The sequence below is a fragment of the Eupeodes corollae genome, chromosome 1, assembly GCF_945859685.1.
Source record: "Eupeodes corollae chromosome 1, idEupCoro1.1, whole genome shotgun sequence".
NCBI classification, from domain to species: domain Eukaryota; kingdom Metazoa; phylum Arthropoda; class Insecta; order Diptera; family Syrphidae; genus Eupeodes; species Eupeodes corollae.
In genome coordinates this window covers 171,728,464-171,752,491 of record NC_079147.1, presented here as the reverse complement: position 1 = coordinate 171,752,491, position 24,028 = coordinate 171,728,464, and the positions used below count along the sequence as shown (strand labels likewise).

At 38.8% G+C, this 24,028-nt stretch overlaps 3 protein-coding genes across 3 annotated transcripts in view; 2 read left to right on the top strand and 1 right to left on the bottom strand.

Annotated features, from left to right (window-relative positions):
* The first annotated feature begins 531 nt into the window (after positions 1-531).
* On the top strand, positions 532-12,992 carry LOC129947012 (uncharacterized). The gene is made up of 3 exons (XM_056057413.1): positions 532-762; positions 10,969-11,298; positions 11,370-12,992. The coding sequence occupies exons 1-3, from the start codon at positions 532-534 to the stop codon at positions 12,990-12,992; spliced, it is 2,184 nt and encodes a 727-aa protein (XP_055913388.1).
* An 8-nt stretch (positions 12,993-13,000) lies between these two features.
* Positions 13,001-15,556, top strand: LOC129947002 (uncharacterized). The gene has a single exon (XM_056057403.1). The coding sequence runs from the start codon at positions 13,001-13,003 to the stop codon at positions 15,554-15,556; it is 2,556 nt and encodes an 851-aa protein (XP_055913378.1).
* Positions 15,557-16,677: 1,121 nt separating this feature from the next.
* Positions 16,678-24,028, bottom strand: part of LOC129946998 (uncharacterized) — a 23,362-nt gene continuing 16,011 nt past the window's right edge. The window contains exons 4-5 of the mRNA XM_056057390.1: positions 19,263-19,482; positions 16,678-16,852 (exon numbers count right to left, since the gene is read on the bottom strand). Coding sequence (XP_055913365.1) covers positions 16,678-16,852; positions 19,263-19,482 — 395 coding nt within the window. The remainder of the gene's footprint in view (positions 16,853-19,262; positions 19,483-24,028) is intronic.

Sequence of the window (24,028 nt, the reverse complement as noted above, 5' to 3'; positions counted from 1 at the left end):
CAATTCCTCGCAAGAGGCAGTACCCGTGAAAAGACTTAAGATGGCATAGGCAAGGACCGAAGCCAAGACCTCTGGCATGACAGTCCAACGCACTTACCATCATGCCACAGGTACTACTAGGAAGAATGATACATCTCGATTTAATGACGCAATACAGCATTGGATTTTCCAAGCATTAAATTCCACATGTTTTTTATTTCCCATTGTAAAATGCTGTGTAAATTGGAATTTAATAACATTATCAAATTTAGCAGTTGCAGTTCCACATCCAAAGAGGAGGATTGTGAGTCTGGAAACGAATATAAAAAGGTAAGAGTACTAGAGTCAGTAAAACAATGTATTGGATTAGAAGTAGCAGACAATAGATCAATTATAAAAATGAGAAAAAGGGTTGTAGACGAACTGGATCCCAAACAAATTCAGACTTGAATCCGTCCAAAACAACTTGTATTGAACCGTTCAAAAAAAAATTTCTAATCTAAGAAGAGATTCGTCAATACCAAAGGCACGCATTTTCGATAAAAGAGCAAGATGTCAGACTTTATCAAATGCCTTTATAATAGCAAGTGTAATAATCTTACACTTTCTAAAAAAGCGATTGATAAATTTGCTGCACTTTTTGGTGAGATGAACAATGAGATCACTAATGGAACTATTGTCAAGAAACCCGTATTGCCGGTTATTAAGAAACCTCCATTCCTCAAAATATTTCTTAAGTTGATAATTATTCAGCGTTTGCATGACATTAGAATGATAAGTGAGGTTAGTGTTATCGGTTGATAATAAGCGGGAGAAGAAGATTCGCATTTTTTGGGATTGGCTGAACAAATGTAATTTTCCAACTATACGGAACGAGCTCAAAAGAATAAGATAGATTAAAAGGTTTACGCAGTGGTTTTCCTAGTGTGGAAGAACACCTCTTCATTTGCCTCTTGAATTGCCTTAGAAAAAAGTTAACTTTATCAATAGAGTTTAATACTTTTAACCCTATTCGGGACAAAAATTTCGATTCCCAAACAAATCATGTTAGTAATCTTATCTGCACTGGAGCTAACGTCACTACCAAGGAAGCATAGTGACTAGTTGAAGTACTGGAAGAAACCATTGAGACCGTAAAAGTTGGCTTCTTCGAACAGCCAAACCATTGTCTTTGGAGCTTTTTCTTTAACTGGATTTGTTTGACACGAGAAAAACAGTGGTGGTCCATTAAAACGAATGCCGATGTAATATATGATGAATGTTAGGAGCACTTTTTTTAAGTCCATTAGGTATTCATACCGTGGCATGATGGTTAGTGCGTTGGACTGTCATGCAAGGGGTCTTGGGTTCAATCCCTACCTGTGCCAGCTTAATTTAAAAAAAAATTAATTTTCGCGGGTACTGCTTCTTGCGAGGAATTGACAAATCCTTCAAGAGTAATTCTTGTCATGAAAAAGTGCTTTCTCAAACTAGCCGTTCGGATTCGGCCTTAAATTGTAGGTCCCTTCCATTCCTGACAACAGTACTCGCACACAGGAATGGTTGAGAGTTGTAAGTCACTAGGCCCTGGTTCACAACGGACTGTTGCGCCACCCCATTTGATTTAATTTTAGGTATTCTATACAACTAACAAAATAACGAATTTCAGATAGTAAACAAAAAAATTACTGTAAATGTTTTAATATCTACTAACATGTATATTTATGATAATATTGGAAGATACAGACGCAATTTCCTATTACACAAGTGTTTTTTCTTCAAATATTTAAGGTTACTAAATTCCGTGTTTGTTTTTAGGATGAAGAATTTTTAAGAGACCAGAAGCTTCCTATGAATACTTTCTTACTTACTTAAAGTGGTGCTACAGTCCTGTGTAAACTAGGGTCTCACCCAACAAACTTCTCCATCTAGCTCGGTCCCTAGCTAGATGTCTCCAGTTTCAGTCTCCAAGTTGGGTGAGGTCACCTTCCACTTGTGCGCGCCACCTGATCCACGGTCTTTCTCTACTGCGCTGTCCAGTGGGTGTGGATTTGACGACTTTCCGGGCCGAAGCATTGGTTTTCATGCGCTCTACGTGACCCAGCCATCTTAGTCATATGACTTTTACCCTTCTGGCTAAGTCTACATCACTGTACAGCCCTTACAGTTCGTCGTTCGTTCTTCTCCTCCACTCCCCTTCGATGCATACGGGACCGTAGATCACACGAAGAACTTTTCTCTCCAAGGTGCTTTCATCCGCTTTTGTCATAGTCCATGCTTCTGCACCGTATAGCAGGACGGGGATGATAAGGGTCTTATATAGCTACACTTTGGTCCCTCGAGAAAGGACTTTACCACTCAATTGCTTTCTTAGTCCAAAGAAACAGCGGTAAGCAATAGTTATTCTGCGTTTGATCTCAGCGCTGGTGTTGTTTTCTGTGTCCTTGACTACCTGAAAGATGCGTCTGTCAATAGTGACGTTTTGAACAAGACGTCGGTGTTGTATGTCCTTTCTTGGTGAAAGCAAGGTCTTTGTTATGCCCTCGTTAACCGTTAAACCCATTTTTCCGACTCTGCTTCAATACTCACAAAAGCCCAATTGACATCACGCTGAGTTCTTCTGATTATTTCAATGTCATCAGCATATGCTAGTTACTGGACAGACTTTTAAAAGATAGTGCCTCTAGTGTTGAGGTGTGAGCTCTGCACTATTCTTTCAATCACGATGTTAAAAAATGACAGATGACAGCGCATCACCTTGTTTAAAACCTTTTTTGACATCGTAAGGTTCTGTTCAGTTGTTTCCAACCTTTATGGAGCAGCTTGAGTTCTCCATGGTCATCCTGCACAAACTGACGAGTTTGGCAGGGATGCCAAAACAAGACATGGCTCTTCAAAGCTGGTCCCTGTAGATGCTGTCATATGCGGCCTTGAAATCGATGAAAAGATGGTTGCGTCGGTTTGGTGTTCTTGGGTTTTTTCCAGGATCTGCCGTAATGTGAATGTTTGATCAACTGTGGACATTCCTGGTCTAAGACCGCACTGATAAGGACCTATCAGGTTGGTGATGATGGGCTTTAGACGGTCACATATTACGGCAGAGAGGACTGATTCCTCTATAGTCGGTCCCTTTTTCAAGATCGGGCAAACAATACTGAGATTCCATTTATCGAACATGTTTTCTTCCGACCAAATCTTACAGATAAGTTGGTGCATTCTCCTAACAAACTTATCCCTAGCTGCTTTAAAGAGCTCGGCATTCAAGCCATCCACTCCAGCGGCTTTATTAGACTTCAGCTTCGATATGGCAATCTTTACTTCGTCTAAGTCGGGAGGACGGGATTGTTGGACCAGGGGTTCCTTGTTGGTAGCTTTTTGAAACCCAGCACATCAGAGCCGCCTTCTCTGATTGCATCTTGGCAATGTTGTCACTGGTTTTCGATACATTGCGTTGGCGGCAGAAATCTTTGAAAGAGGTTACTTGTAACTCGATCGAAAAACAATTTTGCGATCTCTATTGATTGTAGCCGTTCAACGTTGTACCTTCTCCCAGAACCTCACTGTTTTGCCTTGGATCTGGAAATCCGAAGTGCTACCTTGGCTACAACAAGGTAGTGCTCCGAGTCGATGTTAGCTCCTCGGAGAGTTTGTGCATCCATGATGCTGGAAGCGTGTCTGGCGTCGATCGCAATATGGTCAATCTGGTTGACGGTAGATTGATCTGGAGAAGTCCAAGTTACTTTGTGGATGTTGAGGTGTGGAAAACGCGTACTGGCTACCATTACATTTCGCCCCGCAGAAAAATCTATGAGCCTGAATCCATTGTCGGAAGTGTTGTCGTGCAGGCTGTTCTTCCCGATTATTCCACCAAAGATGTCTTCCCTTCCTAGCTTGGCATTAAAATCGCCCAGGACTATTTTAATATCGTAGCTAGGTTACTGCTCATATGTTTTGTCTATGGGGCGTGCGCGCATAACAGGCTAATGTTGCCAAATTTAGCCTTGATGCGTATGGTCATGAGGCGCTCATTGATGCACCTATAGCTCAAGTCTTCTTGCCTAAGTCTGGCTCCAATGACAAAGCCGCATCCAAATAAGTGCTGTTGGTTTTCGTGGTATCAGTCACCTTTGCAAATATCGCAGTTTTTGATCCTCTTTTTTCCCAGCACATCCCATCGATTTTCCTGGATGGCAGTGATGTCTGGTTTATAGCGGTCTAGGGTCTCCGCTAGTTCTTTGACCGCACGTGGTCTTATAAGGGACCTAACATTCCACCTACATATCCGAAGTTCGTTGTCCTTATTTCCTTTGCGTGGGTTGTCAACAGTTAATCTGTCCGTATCCGAGACTTGTTGGACGTTATTGCTTCGCAACTAAAAGTAATTTTACGTGGCCAGGAAATGACCCCGATGGCACAACCCCCAACTTGGAGGGTCAGATATTTAGCATACCTCCAAGGAAGGGGAGCCGTATAAAACCGCTCCTTATAGGCTTAGGCTCCGAATAAGTGGAATGAGCCCTATAAGGTGTTCACTAAGTAGTTCAACCTTACAGGAACTGTAGACGCCACCGTTTATACCATTTTGGGAATTCCTCCGCTGCCGTCTGGATAAGGAGAGGTGCCTTAGTGGAAACACTTCTCCCCCCTCTCTCGTTTGCTACCCCCAACAACTTTCCACTGGGGTTGAAACCTAATCTCCAGTTGAGTTACTAGGCAACCGATGTTCACCCAGGGATATGAATGTAGGAGTTGATAGACAGAGGTGGGTTTTGAAAAAAACCTGTGGACGCTTGTGCACTTCTCTACCATTTGAATACCATTATTCGTTTAAGAACTAGGAGAGCCATGAAAATTGTAAGGTGGGATTTTCGGTGATTTGCCCTACAAACAAGTTAATTTTATCAATAGAGCTAATTAAGGAAGAGTCATTGACAAAAAGAGTAGGAACCAAGGAAGAGGAAGAATTTCTTGTGTTTTTTACGAATGACTAAAAGTTCTTTTTGCTTTTCGGACATTGCAGTATTTTTCACCGAAATTTTTGATCATGCAAAAATTTGTTTTAAAATTGTCTGGTTTTTCTCAGTTGAGTTGGTTTTTAAACACCTTAAGCTCACCTTTTTCTCTTGCATAACCCCTTTGCAGCTCCAGTTTAACCTTGCACGGATAGAAGTGTATAGCATTTATGATAATACTAACATGGCCTGGAGACCCATACTAAAAAAGTATCGATGATATTTCTACATTGTCTTGCATCAACTTCTATAAGTAAAGGATTATGTACTATACTATATGGTTCCGCACAATCTTTGCTTGCTACACAATGGCTCATAGTACGTTTGACGAGACAGCATTGTCTTCAGTCTCATACTGTACCGGAAATGTCGCAATGCTACTAGTTTTCCCGCTATAATTTATGGCGTGACAATCGATACCCTTCTGGGATTACTGTGAATGGTTATTACTCCAATGTAAAAATAAGGGACATAACACTAATGTATATATGGCCTTATTAACTATGCTTACAACTTTTTATCCAATGGAAATCTTCTAAGCCAAAAAGTACTGCGTTCACATCCATATTGACGTTGTAATATTTGCAATGTATTTCTTTCCATGTGGGTTTAATACATTTAACCCTTAACGGGGCAAAGGTTTCTATTCCTAAACGAATCATGTTAGTATTAATATCTGCACTGGAATCTACGTCACTACCAAGGAAGCATAGTGACTAGTTGAAGATCTGGAAGAAATCATTGAGACCATCCTACTTGGCTTTCTCGTACTGTCAAACTTTTCTCTTTGGAACACTTTCCCTTTTTTGACACAAGAAATTAGTAGACATTGTGGTTCCATGTGTGTGAATCAAATCTGTTCGGCCATTAACGTCCGATATTCGAGTAGACTCATTGGCAAATTGAGTAAGATTTGGGTGTTATCTGGCCCGAATGGGGAAGCCACGAAGAATTGTGAAGATTGAAATCACCCGTATAACAATTTTAGTGTGAGGATACAAGAAGACAATAATTTGGATGGTGTCAGACAGAATATTAAATTCCTGAGAAGTTGAAAGTATGTCAAGTTTTATTCCTGGAAAAATCTAACCATATGAAACTAAAGGAGTTGGTACAGTGACCGTTTTGGGGTAAAAATTGATAGGTAGCATCCTTTCTAATATATATGGCAAAAGAATGGTGGGAGAAGAATAATGGCACCAAGCTATACCCACGAATTTAAAATTCAGCAGGATCGGAATCCCCGCCTACTTGGGTTTCACTCAGTGCCAAAACAGCGGACCTTCTAGAGGCAGTGTGAATGTAAACAGACAAAAAATTCGATTAATGGTAAAGTTTGTAGGGATTTTATAAATGTCGTAGATTTTATTCTTTTAAATATCACACTTATTGATGAGGTGCTAAGTTTTCAAATTACCTTTGTTGACTTTCAGGGGCATGAGAATGAAAGAAATAAATGGCAGTAAGAAAAAGTTCGAGATGTAAGAATAAAGTGTCGTTATCGAGCACGTAATCAAATTATCAAAGTTTTTCTTTAACTTACATCACAGCATAAAATAAAAATACCCATCAAACTTTGTTATGCTAAATAAACCCCTTTTCTCCAAAAATTGTGTGTTCCCTGTTTCGCACTCAAGTAAAAATACTATTTTTATTCAACAATTGGATAAATGTCTTTCTTTATTTCTAACTTCATTTATATTCTTTCAAAAAAACCAAAACAACAACAACAAAACAGAAGACAACATCAACCGCACATAATGATACGTAGTATATATTTCAATTTCAATTCCAATATAACACCCACTCAATCGTTGGCGAATAATTTTCTCTGAATGCACTCATCTCAAATTTTCAATCCTGTTTCGATAACCATCACAACTCTATTATTGTAACTGTTTTTTGAAGAAAATTCATCCCCCTTTCAGTGTATCCACTACATCACTATCTATCTAAGAATATCTACCGAATTTTATAAACGTATATATAGTATCTACAACCATGGCCCATTAATTCGATGAGATATTCCTTCCATCATCCTCTCCTCCCTTAACCACCAAACAGAAAAAAAAACCCATTCACCCCTCGTGCCAAACACCCTCATGTGACTGGGACTGGGACTGTGACTGTGTCTTTCGATTTTCCAAACAAACGAGGAAATCGCCGTCATCTCCAAGCAATAGCAAAGCAGAGCAACAAACTTAAACTATTTTACTGAAATCGCCATGAAAAAGGATTTAAATTGGAAAACGGAAAACTGAAAACTGAAAACTCCCCGAGGGTATTTATTTGGAAATCCATTACAACGATTCCAGATAAGCCATACGAGGATGCTGAAAGCTCCGTTAAAAGATAAACGGTTCCCATAGAAAAAGAAAAACACAAACAACAAAAACACAACATAACAAAACGACGAAGATTTTTGTTTAAGTTCCTTTCGAATCGCTCCACACTCCGCTCACCCCTAAGAACGACAAGGGTTTCTTTTCTTCTTCGATTTTGTGTTGTTTTTTCTTTTAAACTTTTTTTAAATTTCAAAGACTGGAATCTTGCCATTGCAAGGAATGTCCTCAGCGGCGGCGTGGCGTGGCGTAGCGACCCTCCTTTACAGGGATTCATGTGGATTCAACAATCGCCTACTTTTACAACTCTGTTGGCAGAGAAATTAAAAGGTCGACCCGACTAAAGCAGCGCAGCGAGATGCTATTGTTTTTCAATTTGTTTTCGACTTTGCATTTTCTTGGCTTCGAAATGAATGGGAATAGATTTGTATTTGTCTCGTGCAACCGACCAAGCGAGCTCTTGGGAGACTTCCACAGTTGATATTAAAAGAAAAAGAAATTCTTCAAACTATATTGAATTACCTTATTCATTTTGTTTTCTTATTTTACATGTTATTTGAAATTTAATAAAAATGTTCACTATGGCGTATACGTACCTTTTTTTCTTTGAATTTGTATGCAATTTTTAAATTTGCAAAAAAACGTTAAAAATAATATTTTTGTGTTTAACTTTTCGAATAGACTTTTAGTCTTATATTATGGCCATCAATTAAGGTCATGAAGGGATGAATAAGTTCAGATACTTAACGAACTTAGTCTTGTTATGAAAAGGACTTTTTTTCTGTAGGTTGTATGATAAAACAAACAAAATCTGATGTATCCTTGCCAAAAGCACATGAATATAACGGAAATATTAATATAATTTGCTCTACATATTTTCTAGAAGAAGAAGAATGACATCACAAAATAATTAATTGTGCCCAAAGGATGAACAAGACGAGACGTATTCATTTGCTAAAAAAAAACAAGTGCGAGTTGCCTTGACATTAATATACTTGTATTTTCTTTTGTTGTTTATGTAGTTCAGTCTTATGTTGTCTGGATTACATAGACTTTTCTTATACATGGCTTTGATAAAACTGCTTTAGGTTAATGAGACATTCAGGTTGAAAAATAGTGAAGTTTTAATTCTTTTTTTGATGTATGTAGTCTTGATTTAGTTATTTAAATTTAAGGTAGGAATTTCTTTTCTTTTTTCCAAATAAGTAATAAAATTATTTTTTGAATGTGCAACGCTCGTTACTCTAACAGAAGAAATGGCTTTGAAGTCAGCAAAGATTATTATGTGCGGGAACATTAACAGCAACCTTTGAACTGAAAGTTAACTTATGAATAAAATCAGATCTTCTATACTCTTGAATGTGAATCAATATAATAAGGCCACCAACTTTTTTCCAATATCATGATTTTAAAAACATACATACAGAGCTTTTAAACAGGGACTCTGCAAAAGTAGAGCGACAGTTACAGCAAACGATGCCATATTTCTTGCCGTTCTTTTGACAATTCTCTTTAGTAAGGTTTGCCATTGGCAGAAAGCACTAAGGAAGCTGCAAGAGGAGGTAACGCGAGTATGCTGTACAAAATCACTAAAGATCTTGTAGACCAGCAAGATTGTCAACCATCCTGTTCGTGACACGAACGGTAGACTTTAAGTTTCAATGGAAGATGAACTTCGGAGATGGAAGGAGCACTTCTATATATTGCTAAACGATGAGCAGATTGCAAATGCAAACCCTAATGCAAATCATCAACTGCCGGCCATACGTAGATCTAATAGAGGCATTTATATGACCCCCCGACATGCAAGGAAATAATAACCGCTATACCACTTTTAAAGAACAACAAAGCAGCTGAGCTGGATGGCATACTTACCGAATTCCTCAAATTGGAGCCCGACTTTCCTGCCGGCATCTTGTTGCCACTTGTTAATTCTGTTTATGAAAACGAAATCTTTCCCAGGGAATGGATGGACGGGGTAATCGTCAAGCTACCAAAAAAAAGGTGATCTTAAGAACTGCAATAACTGGCGTGGAATCACCATTCTGTCCGTATTTCTCATTCTCGAGATGATAAAACCCAAGATGGAGTCTACGCTCAAGAGACATCAAGCGGGATTTCGTAATGATTGATCTTGTATCGACCACATTAACACCTTGCGAATTATTCTTGAACAATCGGGGGAGTAATAACCGCCGCTTAACCTCATGTTCGTCGATTTTGACAAGGCCTTCTATCGCGTTAGTTGTGATGTTATCTGGAGATCGCTTGTTGCTAGAAGCATTCCCGATACAATTTTTGCTATAGTATAAGAGTTCTACAACTACGCAAGGTGTTTCGTTTTGCACAATGGACAGCTTACCGATGCATTTGAAGTGCAACAGGGAGTAATACAGGGTGACGTATTGTCACCGATTCTGTTCTTGCTTGCTATTGATGATGTTATGACTGCTATGGTGGGTGAACATGAGGGACTGGGTATCGAATGGCACCTGAAGGAAACATTAGGCCATTTTGACTATGCTGACGACATATGCTTGATGGCAAACAGAAATTTAGAAATCAGACAAATGTGCCACTCTCTTTAACAAAATGAAGAGGTGGCTAGCTTAAAGATTATTGTTGCTGTTCGCAAACAATTAACTTTGGTTGTTGCCAAACACCCAAAACATCACCCTATAATTTTTCTAGTTTTCTTCTAGCACCAAATAGCAATTTCAATGTCAATGCCAATGCCAAACGTAGGCCATGACCAACTATAGAACCTTTGCAATTTATTAGCACGCCTTCATCATCAACCTGTCAAGAATAGCTGTTGTTATCAATCGCACTTGCCCTAACACAGAAGTAATCATCACAACTAGGCCAATGCCAAGGCCATCCAATGCACTTGCACTGTCTTCGCACCATCGACATCGATCGTTCTAACCTAGCGGTTCTTGCGACCGAAAAATACAAAGCTTAGAAGTCAACATCATCATCAACATCATCAACATCGTCGCTCCCAAGTAACTGTTGTTGCGACCGAAAAATACAAATCATCACCTAAGCACAAAGCATCAACAGCATCGACTGCCCTTGATACATACACCACATTGTTTATCTTCGATTGTCGCTCCCAAATAGCGGTAGTTGCGACCGACAACGATGACTTAGTTTAATTTAACTAAGCCGAAGCAGCAACAACAAGCAACAACAAGTGTTATACAGGTGCATAGATAAAAGTATAAAAGCCTATTCTTTGGGGGCTCAGGACACAGTCCATTATTAGTATTGATCAACAAACCATCTACGCATTTATTTAATAAAATAAATTATATTAATTGCAAATTTATCGCGTTTCATTTGTTTTAATATTCGGCTAAAAAGCTAGTCGAATCATAGAGGTCCTTCGAGCCGGATAGCAATCAGTATTTTGTATTAAATTCACCCAATTTGCACTAAATTTATTCGCGAAAATTTGAACTTGTGTAAAATTGTGAACAATCGTGAATTGAACAATCGCTATTATGTCAACCGAAACCAAAACCAAATCGGATGAGTCGTATGAAACGGAGTTAAGGGCTCTCCGGTCTCAACGAGCTGTCATCCTTGGACAGCAAACTAAAGCTAAAAACTTTCTGGCCACTAATTTGAATTCTCTTAATCGCTTCCAGGTTGAAACCAAATTGCAGATGCTCGAGACTCAAAACATCAACTTTGAGAAGGTTCAATCCCAGATCGAACGTCTTGACGAAGAAGAACTAACAAGTGGTAAGAGAGATGCTTTCGAAGAGACGTATTACACTCTACGTTCAGATATACTCTCAACATCATCGAAGCAAAATCACATCGCAGTTCTACATCAGCCAACACATCACAATCGCATCAACGATCACAACAGTCGCAGTCGCATCACCTCGCCAAATCAAGAACTCAAGAATCATTGTTCAAGAACTCGTCCTTGCTTACAACCAATCCACCTTCAACGTCACCTTGTGTCTTTTGTAACCAGCCATCACACAACCCATTTGGCTGTCAAAAATTTGTTAACTTATCTCCAATGGATCGCTTCAAGCTCACCAAGGAGTTGAAATTATGCCTTAATTGCCTACGAGGACGTCACACAGTACAACATTGCAACTCGGCAAATAAATGTCAAAAATGTGGTGACAGTCATCATACCTTGCTGCATCGTGAGCGCATCGCACCTGCAATTCCTCAGACTCCTGCACCATCAGCAACAGATTCCCAAGAAATTGCTAATCCTAATCCTAATCCATTACCTTCGTCTTCATCTACCTCTTTACAGGCAAGCCATGCTGTTAACACCAATCGAGATGCTGGGTACGTATTACTTGCTACCGCACTGGTTAATCTTTCCAATGGAGGAGGTACATCTTTAATTGGTCGAACACTACTTGATTCATGCTCCCAACTTAACTTCATCACTGAGCATATTGCACAACACCTCAAGTTGAGTCGCAGTCGCACATACCTAGACGTCAGTGGAATTGGACAAGTTAGCACTATCGCTTATCAAAGGGCACAATTATGCGTTTCATCGTTAAATAATTCCTTTAAGATATACTTAGATGTAATAATTCTTCCAGAAATCACTTCACCTCAACCAAGTCGTCATATAAACATCAAAAACTGGAAGATTCCCTCCAATACTCGGCTATCTGATCCTCGATTCAATCAACCTGGTGCTATTGACTGTCTTATCGGCGCAGGGATTTACTTTGATCTTCTTCAAGTAGGTCAGATCAAATTAGGAGAAAATCTACCAAGCCTACAAAAAACATCACTCGGATGGATTGTGGGTGGCACAATAAGGAATGATCAAGAATACACACCTTTGTTGGACATCGCACCAGTTGGACCAAAATCATCTAGCATCAACTACACTTGTTTCACCACCACTACTTCTCCGTCTATTGAAGAACTACTACAACAGTTTTGGACCATCGAAAACAATCACACATCAACAAAGAAACTCTCAATAGAAGAAGAGGAATGTGAGACATTCTTCAAATCAACAACCACTCGCTGCCCATTGACCAACAAGTTCATCGTTCAATTACCATTTCGTGAGGATCGCACATCGCTCGGGAGTTCATATGAAATAGCAAAGAAGCGGTTAGTATCAATTGAACACAAAATATATCGTTCTCTACCATTACAGAGAGATTATTGCCACTTCATTGACGAGTATGCACGATTAGATCACATGTGCAAATTAGATGCAGCAAAGGCTATTCAAGATAACGTCAACTACATTCCTCATCATTGTGTCTTGAAGCCTGATAGTTCAACAACCAAATTGCGCGTTGTCTTCGACGCATCATGCAAAACATCATCAGGCAAATCCATGAATGACATTCTGAAGGTCGGTCCAACTCTTCAAGATGACATCTTCACCATCCTCGTTCGTTTTCGCACCCATCGTTTTGTATTAATGGCAGATATAACACAAATGTATCGACAAATTCTGGTAAGTCCTAAGGATACTAACACACAATGCATTTTGTGGCGCAACTACAAAACGAAGGCAATCGAAAGCTATATGCTGAAAACAGTCACCTATGGTACAAGTTGTGCCCCATACTTAGCAGTGAGATGTCTTCGATTACTGGCAGAAGAAGGTGCACAACAGTTTCCAATTGGTTCGCAATCACATTGCGTGACTTCTACGTAGACAATTTGATGTCAGGTGCCAATGATCGTAGTGAGGTCATTCAAATCAAAGAAGAGACGACCAACTTGCTTTTGAGTGCAGGCTTTCACCTTCGCAAATGGGCATCTAATGATCCCACCATCATAGCAAACGTTCCGGAAGAAGACAAGGAATCATTCATTGTTCTAGGAGACAGTGAAGTCATCAAAGCTCTTGGAATGGGATGGGATCCAAAGGAAGACACTTTTCGTTTCAGCTACATCGAGTCTCCAAATCACAAATCTAACAAGCGTAGTATTTTGTCGCAAATTTCACAGTTCTATGATCCACTTGGCCTTATGAATCCCTTCATCGTGAAAGCAAAGATCTTCATGCAAACACTTTGGAAGCTCAAACTACATTGGGATGAGAGTCTCCCAGAAGATCTTCACACTCAATGGTTGGAATATCGGAATCACCTCATTGACATAAATCAAATAAAAATCCCTCGGTATGTATCAACTTGCAATATAAACACACAAATTCATGGCTTTTCAGATGCTAGTACCAAGGCCTATGGAGCTTGCGTGTACCTCAGAACAATAGACGAAGATGGAGTTGTATCGTCGAACTTGGTTTGTGCAAAATCAAGAGTGGCACCGATTGCAGAGACAACAATTCCCAGACTCGAACTTTGTGCAGCACTGCTGCTGGTGGAACTTCTGGACAGAGTCATAAGCATTCTTGGACAGCAAATACAGACCTACTGCTGGACTGATTCAACGATCGTTCTAGCTTGGCTAGCATCTGAACCATGTCGATGGACCACCTTCGTGAGCAATCGAGTCGCAAAAATTCCAAATTTTCCACACTTCACATGGAATTACATTCCAACTTCGGACAATCCTGCGGATCTGGTTTCTCGAGGAGTGTTCCCACACGAACTCATTGGCAACAAATTTTGGTTTCAGGGTCCTAACCTTTTGCGACTATCCGAACAAGATTGGCCCAAACTTCACAACAAACCCGAGGAAGAAGAGATTACTGAACAGCGGAAACAAAATATAGTTCTTGTTGCACATCGCACCTTTGACATCATTTTAAATTGCAAATATTATAACAATTTTTCCAAATTAATTCGTATATTTTGTTATGTTCGCAGGCACATTAACAACCGTGTCTTCAAAAAAACCAAGCCCAAAATTAGTGGACCCATAACAGCATTAGAATTTGACGAAACTCTCAGGTGCCTACTCTGCACGATTCAACACAACACTTTCGCCGAGGAAATCAATAACCTTAAAAAAGGAAAGCCTCTTAAATCAAGTATACAACAACTTTCACCATTCATCAAAAATGGACTTGTCCGAGTTGGAGGACGAATATCAAACTCAACACTACCATATGATGCAATGCACCCAATTTTGCTGCCAAAATCGCATCCATTCATTTACACCCTCATTCGTCATCATCACTATATCAACAAACATGCTGGGCCTCAAACATTGCATAATATCTTGAGACAAAGATTTTGGATTTTGGATGTAAAAAGCACCGTACGAGGAGTAGTTCACCGATGTTACATGTGCTATCGCAATAAGCCTGTTCTAGCGCAACAAATAATGGGCAACCTCCCGTGTGAAAGAGTAACACCTTCTCGACCCTTTAGCATAACAGGACTTGATTACTGTGGACCACTATATGTTTCGCATCGCATTCGAGGACGTGCACCCTACAAAACCTATTTGGCAATTTTCGTGTGCTTCAGTACTAAGGCCGTCCATTTGGAATTAGTATCTGACCTTTCAACATCTTCGTTCATTTTGGCACTCAAGCGGTTTATTGCGCGCAGGGGTAAGTGCATGAAGATATATTCAGACAATGCTACTAATTTTACAGGAGCACATCGGGAACTTAGAGAGTTGCATACATTGTTCATGTCCGAGCAGCACAACGAAATCATTCGTCAAGAGTGTCTTCAAGATGGAATTGAATGGAGTTTTATTCCACCACGCTCCCCCAACTTTGGAGGCCTCTGGGAGGCAGCTGTGAAGGTCGCCAAGCACCATCTTCGACGAATTATTGGTCAAGCGGTGCTGTCATTTGAAGAGATGACAACAGTTTGCTGCCAAATTGAGGCAGTTATGAACAGCAGGCCTCTCACTCCAATGTCCAGTAATCCTAACGACTTGACAGCCCTCACACCAGGACATTTTCTAGTTGGGTCACCACTTACCAGTATTGCAGAACCTTGCATTGAAGCTTGCAACATTAGCAACCTGAAACGATACCAATTTCTTCAATGGATCCAACAAAACTTCTGGCGACGATGGTCACATGACTACCTTCAACAACTTCAACTTCGAAAACAATGGAATTCTGCACAACCTAACATTCACATTAACGAGCTAGTTCTTTTAAAGGAAGATAACACACCACCTCTCAAATGGCCAATGGGACGAATCGTTGAAATCTACACAGGAGACGATGGGAACATACGTGTGGCTAACGTCAAAACAGCCACAGGTATCTATAAACGTGCGATATCCAAATTGTGTCCAATACCAATCGAACTCGATCCTGAAAATACAAGCAAAGGTACATAAAGTGTTGAAAGTAGGAGCTTTCAAGGCGGGCAGTATGTTGCTGTTCGCAAACAATTAACTTTGGTTGTTGCCAAACACCCAAAACATCACCCTATAATTTTTCTAGTTTTCTTCTAGCACCAAATAGCAATTTCAATGTCAATGCCAATGCCAAACGTAGGCCATGACCAACTATAGAACCTTTGCAATTTATTAGCACGCCTTCATCATCAACCTGTCAAGAATAGCTGTTGTTATCAATCGCACTTGCCCTAACACAGAAGTAATCATCACAACTAGGCCAATGCCAAGGCCATCCAATGCACTTGCACTGTCTTCGCACCATCGACATCGATCGTTCTAACCTAGCGGTTCTTGCGACCGAAAAATACAAAGCTTAGAAGTCAACATCATCATCAACATCATCAACATCGTCGCTCCCAAGTAACTGTTGTTGCGACCGAAAAATACAAATCATCACCTAAGCACAGAGCATCAACAGCATCGACTGCCCTTGATACATACACCACATTGTTTATCTTCGATTGTCGCTCCCAAATAGCGGTAGTTGCGACCGACAACGATGACTTAGTTTAATTTAACTAAGCCGAAGCAGCAACAACAAGCAACAACAAGTGTTATACAGGTGCATAGATAAAAGTATAAAAGCCTATTCTTTGGGGGCTCAGGACACAGTCCATTATTAGTATTGATCAACAAACCATCTACGCATTTATTTAATAAAATAAATTATATTAATTGCAAATTTATCGCGTTTCATTTGTTTTAATATTCGGCTAAAAAGCTAGTCGAATCAATTATTGCCAGTAAGACTATGTTAATGCACACCAGCCGAACCCAACAACAACAGGTTATTGTAAGACTAGTGGCAGTAGAAGAGGTCACCCAGTTCAACTATCTGGCACTCGATGGTGGAACGGACCTGAATGTCACCATTAGAATAAATAAAAACCGTAGTGCATTCGGAATACTTTCTTAAGTAAGGAACTCAAGAAACATAGCGCTCCGTACCAAGTTAAGGTTGTTTGAGTCCAACGAAAAGTCCGCGCTGCTATATGCCTGCGAAACGTAGAGGCTCTACTGGCATCTCGAGAAGGTTGCACATTTTTATCAACCGCTGTCTACGTTACATCCTGAACATCCGGTGGCAACAAATGATATCTTACGATGAACTGTGGCTCAGGACTGGGCAAACAAAAGTGGATGTTGACAACGTGCAGAGAAAGTGGTGCTGGATTGGCCATACATTGAGGAAGCTGGACGACAACATAGTAAGGCAGTGCTTTCAGTGGAATCCTTAAGGAAGAAGGAAATAGCTTCGTCAATAAACAATTATGCGATATTGGACAGGCAGTAATCCACACGTACTCCAAGAGTCATCATTGCATCCCGAAAAAAATACGATTCGGTGTTTAGGACGCGGCGTCATTGGGTCGTACTTTTTCCGTGATGATCAAGACGTGCACGTTATTGAGAATGGGGATCGCTTCCGTTTAATAATAATCTAATATTTTTGGCATCAATTCGATGATATGGACTTCGAGGACGTGTGATTCCAACAGGATGGCGCGCGCCACACGAAATGGTCCAGTCGCTTGGCCATTTCGGTCGTACGATTTGAAGCCGTTAGACTTTTTCTTGTGGGGCTACGTCAAGTCTATGGTCTATGCCAACAAGCCAGCTACGATTGATGAACTTCGTACAAATATCGAACTTAAAATTGCAGCAGTATCGGCCGATTAAAGCTTGAAAACCGTCGAAAATTTGGTTCAGCATCTGGACTTCTGCAAGCATGCCCGTAGTAGCCATGCAAAAGAAATCAAGTTCCACACATAATGGCATCGAACGTTCTTTTACAAGAAAAAATAATTTCATTGATTTCCAAAATTGGTTTTGTTTGATTTAAAAAATAAGGTGTAGCGCTGTTATTGAAAAACCCGATAGAATTCTTCGCGATATTGATATTGGTAAGCAAAAGAAGTCTAAGTCTCATAACATGAATATTGATGGGCTGAATAATTAATTTTTAACATTTCCGACTGCATCGTCACCAAATTTTTCAAATCAAATCAAATGGGGTGGCGCAACAGTCCGTTGTGAACCAGGGCCTAGTGACTTACAACTCTCAACCATTCCTGTGTGCGAGTACTGTTGTCAGGAATGGAATCCGAACGGCTAATTTGAGAAAGCACTTTTTCATGACAAGATTTACTCTTGAAGGATTTGTCAATTCCTCGCAAGAGGCAGTACCCGCGAAAATTAATTTTTTTTTTAAATTAAGGTGGCACAGGCAGGGTTTGAATCCAAGACCCCTTGCATGACAGTCCAACGCACTAACCATCATGCCACGGGTACTACACCAAATTTTTACCGACTGATAAACCAAGTAGTAAATAATTTTTCTTCCTCTGAAATTGAGTATGATGGGATTGATTGTACTAATGTGATATACATCCAAGGGTTTGAAAGCAGGCCAATATTATTCCAGCTTCAAATAATTTGAATGGTAAGGATTTTCGTCTAATATGGAAGATTGAGTCGTATGCATAAACGGTAGCAAATGCTTTTACTAGTAAATTTTTACAGTATTTACTACTTTTCAAATGCATAAAAGACATAATAAATTCTGTAAAGGTAGTATTTACTAGAAGAAAAGTATTTACTAGTTTTTGATGAATTTTTATAGTAAATACTTATATTGATGTGCATAAAGAACTAGTACGAACTTTTCTTTCTAGTATTTACTGCAAATTTTTCAAGTTTCTAAATACCAACTTGAACATTTACTAGTAAATGCTTTCTCATGTTAATTGCTAACATCAACATCCAACTCTACTTTCAAAGCAATTGGTGTGCAGAGCTTTTATTACGAGTATAAATATGGCAGCTTTGTTCAATTTTAGATCGCTGAAAAAGTTTATAAAGAGCGAAGAACGCTCGGGAATAATAATTTTAAAATGCTCTACCGTTTTGAAAAATATAACTTTGAGTGGTTAAGCGAATATTTTATGGGTAAGATATTTTATTTGCAATTAATTGAAGATAATCAATTTATTTATCCCTTTTGCATTAAAAAATCTCTAGGTTCTAAATCTGAAAGAAGGGGAGGAGCAACATCCGGTTAAGAGTACTGTTTGCAGAACTGTACACTAGCAAAACAGATAGTGAATAAATCCTCTCTTTGGATTAAGTTTCCTTTCGATTACCCACAACAATTGGAAGCGAAACAGTATTGGCTTTTGAAATACAGTTTTCCATCATGTATAGGAGCGTAAGACTGCACCCTTGTCAAAATAAAGAAGCCCCACTTACACTCAGAGGAGTACATAAACCGTAAAGGATATGCCTCCATTAATATTCAAGCGACCTGTAATGCCAGAAAATGGTTTGCAAGTGTTATTTGCGAATGGCCAGGGTCAGTTCATGATTCAAGGATTTGGAAAATTGTTTTCTTGAACCTATTTTGAGATCGTCAGAAAATACAATATTATTGGCAGTGGAGGGATATGGAATTGCACCATGGCTAATGACACCGTTCAAAAATCTAACTAGTAACTTCGAAAAAGCTTATAACAAATTGCATACTAAAGAGAGGGTCATAATAGAACGTTGTTTTAGGCAGCAAAATGTTCGTCCGTCTTCGGAAAAAATATTTTGAGAGGCAATCGTTAAGCGCAACGAATGATCGTTGTAATTTATAGCCAACCTTTTCTGAAGAAGCTGTTGCATCGTCAATAGTTTTAAATATTCCAGAAGCACTAAACGTTGAAGCTCACTATTAGTGAGAGAAATTGTTTCTTTGGGCTCCTGTTCCAAACGACTTTGGCTTTTTGGTGCTGACTCTTGTTTGTCATCTTCTGCGCTACTTGAAGAACTACATCTTTTTCGTTCCTTGTTATGGTTATCTGTACCAACAGATAGACCACCTACAAAAAAAATTAATTGTAAAAATAATTTTGTTTAATTGAAATTGATGGGTTTTGGTCAGCATTGATAAGCTTTAAGAAAATTTGTTCTCATTTTTTAAGCTTGATGGGTTTATTTCAAGTTGATTTAAGGTCGGTTTTTTTTCACGTCAGTCTTAATGTTATTGATCCTCTTCTTTACTTGGTCTTCTGTTATTAAAATACCAGTGTTGGCTTGAAACTCACGAATAAACAATTTTAAGGCTTCCGCCTTTGCTTTTTTTATGGGGGGCTGTTGAGATTTGTTAATATGTACGACATACTTTTCTAGTATTTAAACAAACTCTAAGAATGTTGAACCTTCTGCTTTTGCCATTTATTGAACCTCAAACACTCAATTTTAAACTCTTAAAAATTGTAACACAAACAGATTGTTTAAAAAAGAAGAAAATTATAACACGGTAAATTAGAGAACAAAGAGAAGCAACAGCATTTATTCAACGCATTTATTTATTTATCTAGTATAGACTATTAGTTTCACATTTTACTACTAGAGCTAGTATTTACTAAAACCTTTTACTACTAGTGATAAGGTTTTTGAAAGAATTATGCAAATGCAAATAAAAACTTTTCTTAATAGATCAAAAACTCTTCAATTTGGTTTTCGTTCACAACTTAGCTGTTGTTAAGATTTTTTGGCCTTGGCCGAAGCCGAGATTAAAAACCAGGATCTTTTATGCAAAAAAAACATAAATTGAGGTTTTGAGATTGACAGAAGGTCAATTCTCAATGTACGGTAAAAAATATCTATAAAAATTATAAAATAGACAATCTTCGGTAGAACATAACCGATTAAAATTTCTTAAAGAAAGCAATTTCGTCAAAAAAAGGCAAAAGCGGGAAACGCGTCCCGTAATACCAAGAAGACAGGATTTTGACGTTAAGGTCAAAAGTACAAGTAAGCAGACAAAGAAAAGGAGGATAAAAGCAAAACAAACAATAATCTTAAAAAAAGGAAAAGTTTACATAGCTTTTCAACTCGAAATTCTCACAGTTCTTCCTCAAACCAATTTTGCTTTACACAAAATTTTCAACACAAAAAAAAAATTAAAAAACTAGGTATTGAAAACAAATTTTTTAACTAATTCTTTAAAAAAATTCCTTCACACGATTTCCCAGCTGTCTTGTCGGATCAGAAGCAATTCAAGAAAGTTCCATTTTCATAGCAATTATTATTGACAGTTCCGTTTACTTGATTTAAGAAATCTTTTCTGATCTTCTGTAGTGAACGGTCAGTCTCGGTCCCGCAACTTCCTCCTCCCATAATGGTGGTACGTGCGATCGAGAAGCCAAGTATGGTTCATCGCAATAAGAATTGTATAGGAGTGGTTAGCAAAAAGAAAGTTTAAACTTGTTGTGATAAAATTTACTGCAAAACTGTATTACAGCCCTTATAAATGTGACGGAAGGCAAGCAGTAGATGACGATAACATAAGTTTCTTAGTTTAGCTGGATTTCTAAAAAGCCTTCGATATAATTAACCACTCAATTCTCATTCCCAACCTTATCCTATTTATTGCCAATGAACTCTTGTCTTTTTTGCCAGTTTTAAAAGGTGTTTCTCAAGGACCGATTTTGGGCTCAAATCTTTTATCATCGTTCATAAATAAATTTCCATGCATACTTAACTACACTTTTTTACATATGTATGCTTATGATGTTGAATTGTTGAAACTGCGTCCATAATATTAATCAGGAACTTTAAGGTAGCCATATTTGGTCCCAGCGAAATGGGCTATTAGAAACCTATCCTGTTTAAATACTACAAACACTAAATGCTTAGATATTTAAAAAAGTAAAAGAGGATCAACATTTTTGTTGCTGCTTCCAAAAGGCTTATTTGTGAAAGCACTTTTCATGAAAAGAACAACTCTTGGAGGATTTGTAAATTCCCAGCAAAAGGCAGTATCCGCGAACAAAAACCTTTAGGTGGAACATGCAGGGATTTAATCCAAGACCTCCAGCATGACATTCCTACGCACTTACTATCATGCCATGGGTCCTACATACTAGGTCATAATCTGTTAAATAAACTGTAAGTAAGGATGAGTTCAGAAATTTTACCGCGATTTTCGATTCAGTTATTTATTTAAAAAGCTCTTTTTAAATAATGTCCAGAAAGCTAAAGTAAGTTTCTGAAGCAACAATTTTAAATATTGTAGCCAGATCAGAAGGAGAGAAACCAGTCTTTCATCGTTTTACCGCATTTTTGGCATCATTGCTTATGTGATCGTTCCACAAGAGCTGGTTGCACCTATCGAGCACATCTGGTTGCTCAGTTTCAACGATGCAATCACCTATCGCTTTAACAATACAAGAGACAGCGTTTTCAAAGCGTTAAACTTAGGTTTCATATTCCCCACTGTGTAGTACAATTTAGGTCGGAGTTTAATAATCTTATCATTTTTTTTCGTTGATTTCAGACTTAAAACCATCCCAAACAACTTGCAATATGAAAAAGAGAATTTTGAATACAACAGAGAAGTGATTTCTGGAAACCAAAAAGGCAAAAGCAAGATGCCAGACTTTATCAAATGCCTTTGAAATATCGAATGCAATAATCTTAATTTCTCCAAAACGATGATAAGATTTCTTCAACTGTGCGGCGAGATAGATATATTGCTACGAAAGTCGACGAAGTCTTCGTTCCTCAAAATATTTAACAAGTAAATTCTCATTTTTCGGGAATTGGCTGAACAAAAGCTGTTTTCATAAGATAAGAATAGATGAATGAGTTTAAGTATAGTTTATGATAGTGTGTAGGAATACATGTTGATAAAAATACAGGAGACTATCGACTATAGAATCAATAACAAGCTCAAGAACTTTAGAAGCCAGGACGATATTTACGTCGAACTGCTCTGGAAATGAACTTAAGCTTTCGCAGAAGTGCTAACACAGGAGTCTCGTTGACAACAAGCGTAGGTACTGAAACTTTAGTCGTGAAAATTCTTCTTATTAGTTACAAACTTAACATTTGTACTGCCTTTGGGACATTACAGTATTTGTTGCAGTAATTTTTGCTCACACAAAAATTTGATCCTTCCAATATGAGCATTGCAGTAATTCCTGGGCTGTTTGGCCTTTTTCCTTTTTTTTTCAGTTCAGCTTGCTTTGACATCATAAATGACTTCTCCTACCCAGATATTCTTCTTGCAGCTCAAATCAAACCATGCTTTTTCCTTGGGTCTGATTTCAAACCTTTTCAGGATCAAAGTTCTCATTCCCAGAATAATTTAATCTATGATCATATCAAACTGATTCCTAATCTCTTTGGACGTCGTCTTTCTTTAACTGAAGTGCTAGGTTTCAAGCTCTACGAGCTCTACGAGCGGAAAACGAAAGAGGAAAACCGGCGTCATAGAGAGAACAGAAGAGAGCATGATAAGCTCGCGATTGAGGAGATTGAGGGATGTCACAACAGGAAACTCCCAAGGGTACCAGCAACGAACCTAAGCAATAAAAGACGATAAGGGTAACATCGTAGTAAAGTCTCAGTCTATGTTGAGAACACGAAAAGAACACTTCTCCAAATTATATTGAGGCGATGACAAACCGAACTCCGCTGTTCGGGACAAAGAAGCACTCAACCTAAGCGACACAGATCAACAATTACGCTTACCAGACCTCGATGAAGTGAGGATAGCTATATCTAAACTGAGGTCAAACTAAGTTGCCGTATTATTCAAAGCATTGGTAGGGAGCATGCACCAACTTATCTGCCAAATATTGTAGGAAAAAAACATGCCCGATGAATGGAATCTCAGCATAGTGTGTCCGATACATAAGAAAGGTTAACCTCTAGTATCGCTAAATATAGAGGAATCAGTCTTCTTAACATTGCATATAAGATCCTTTTTGCCGTTTTATGTAAGCGCCTGAAGCCTTTCGTCAACAACCTGATAGATCCTTATTAGTGTGGCTTCAGACCAGGAAAGTCCACTATCGACCAAATTTTCAAGATTTTGGAAAAAACCCTCGAGCTTCAAATCGATGCCCACCATCTCTTTATCGATATTAAAGCCGCGTATGACAGCATCTATAGGAAGAGCTCTACAGAGCAATGTCTAGTTTAGCATCCCTGTCAAATTTATCTGTTTGTGAAGACGATGGAGAGTTCACTCTGCTCTATCAAGGTCGGAAAGGATCTCACTGATGTATTTGATGTCAAAAAAGTTTTTAGACAAGGCGATGCACTGTCATGCGACTTCTTCAACATCGTTTTGGAATGAATTATGCAAAACTCAACCGTCAATACAAGAGGCACAATCTTCCAAAGCTTAATCCAATTACATAATTGGAAGATCAAAGCTTGATATCAGTGGAGCGTTTTTGACCATTGCGATGGAAGCGAAGAAGATGGGTTTAGTGGTCAATGAGGGCAAGACCAAGTTTATGCTGTCATCATAAAAGGACATTGAACAACGACGTCTTGGACAAAACGTCACCATGGACAGCTTTAACTTTGAGGTAGTTAAGGACTTTGTCTACCTAAGCACCGCTATTA

Coding starts and splice junctions, on each gene's coding strand:
- LOC129947012 (XM_056057413.1), top strand. CDS start 532: ATGTCAGACTTTATCAAATGCCTTTATAATAGCAAGTGTAATAATCTT. Junction 763..10,968: donor ACATTAGAATGATAAGTGAG/GTTAGTGTTATC, acceptor AATCGCTTCCAG/GTTGAAACCAAATTGCAGAT. Junction 11,299..11,369: donor AACGTCACCTTGTGTCTTTT/GTAACCAGCCAT, acceptor GATCGCTTCAAG/CTCACCAAGGAGTTGAAATT.
- LOC129947002 (XM_056057403.1), top strand. CDS start 13,001: ATGTCAGGTGCCAATGATCGTAGTGAGGTCATTCAAATCAAAGAAGAG.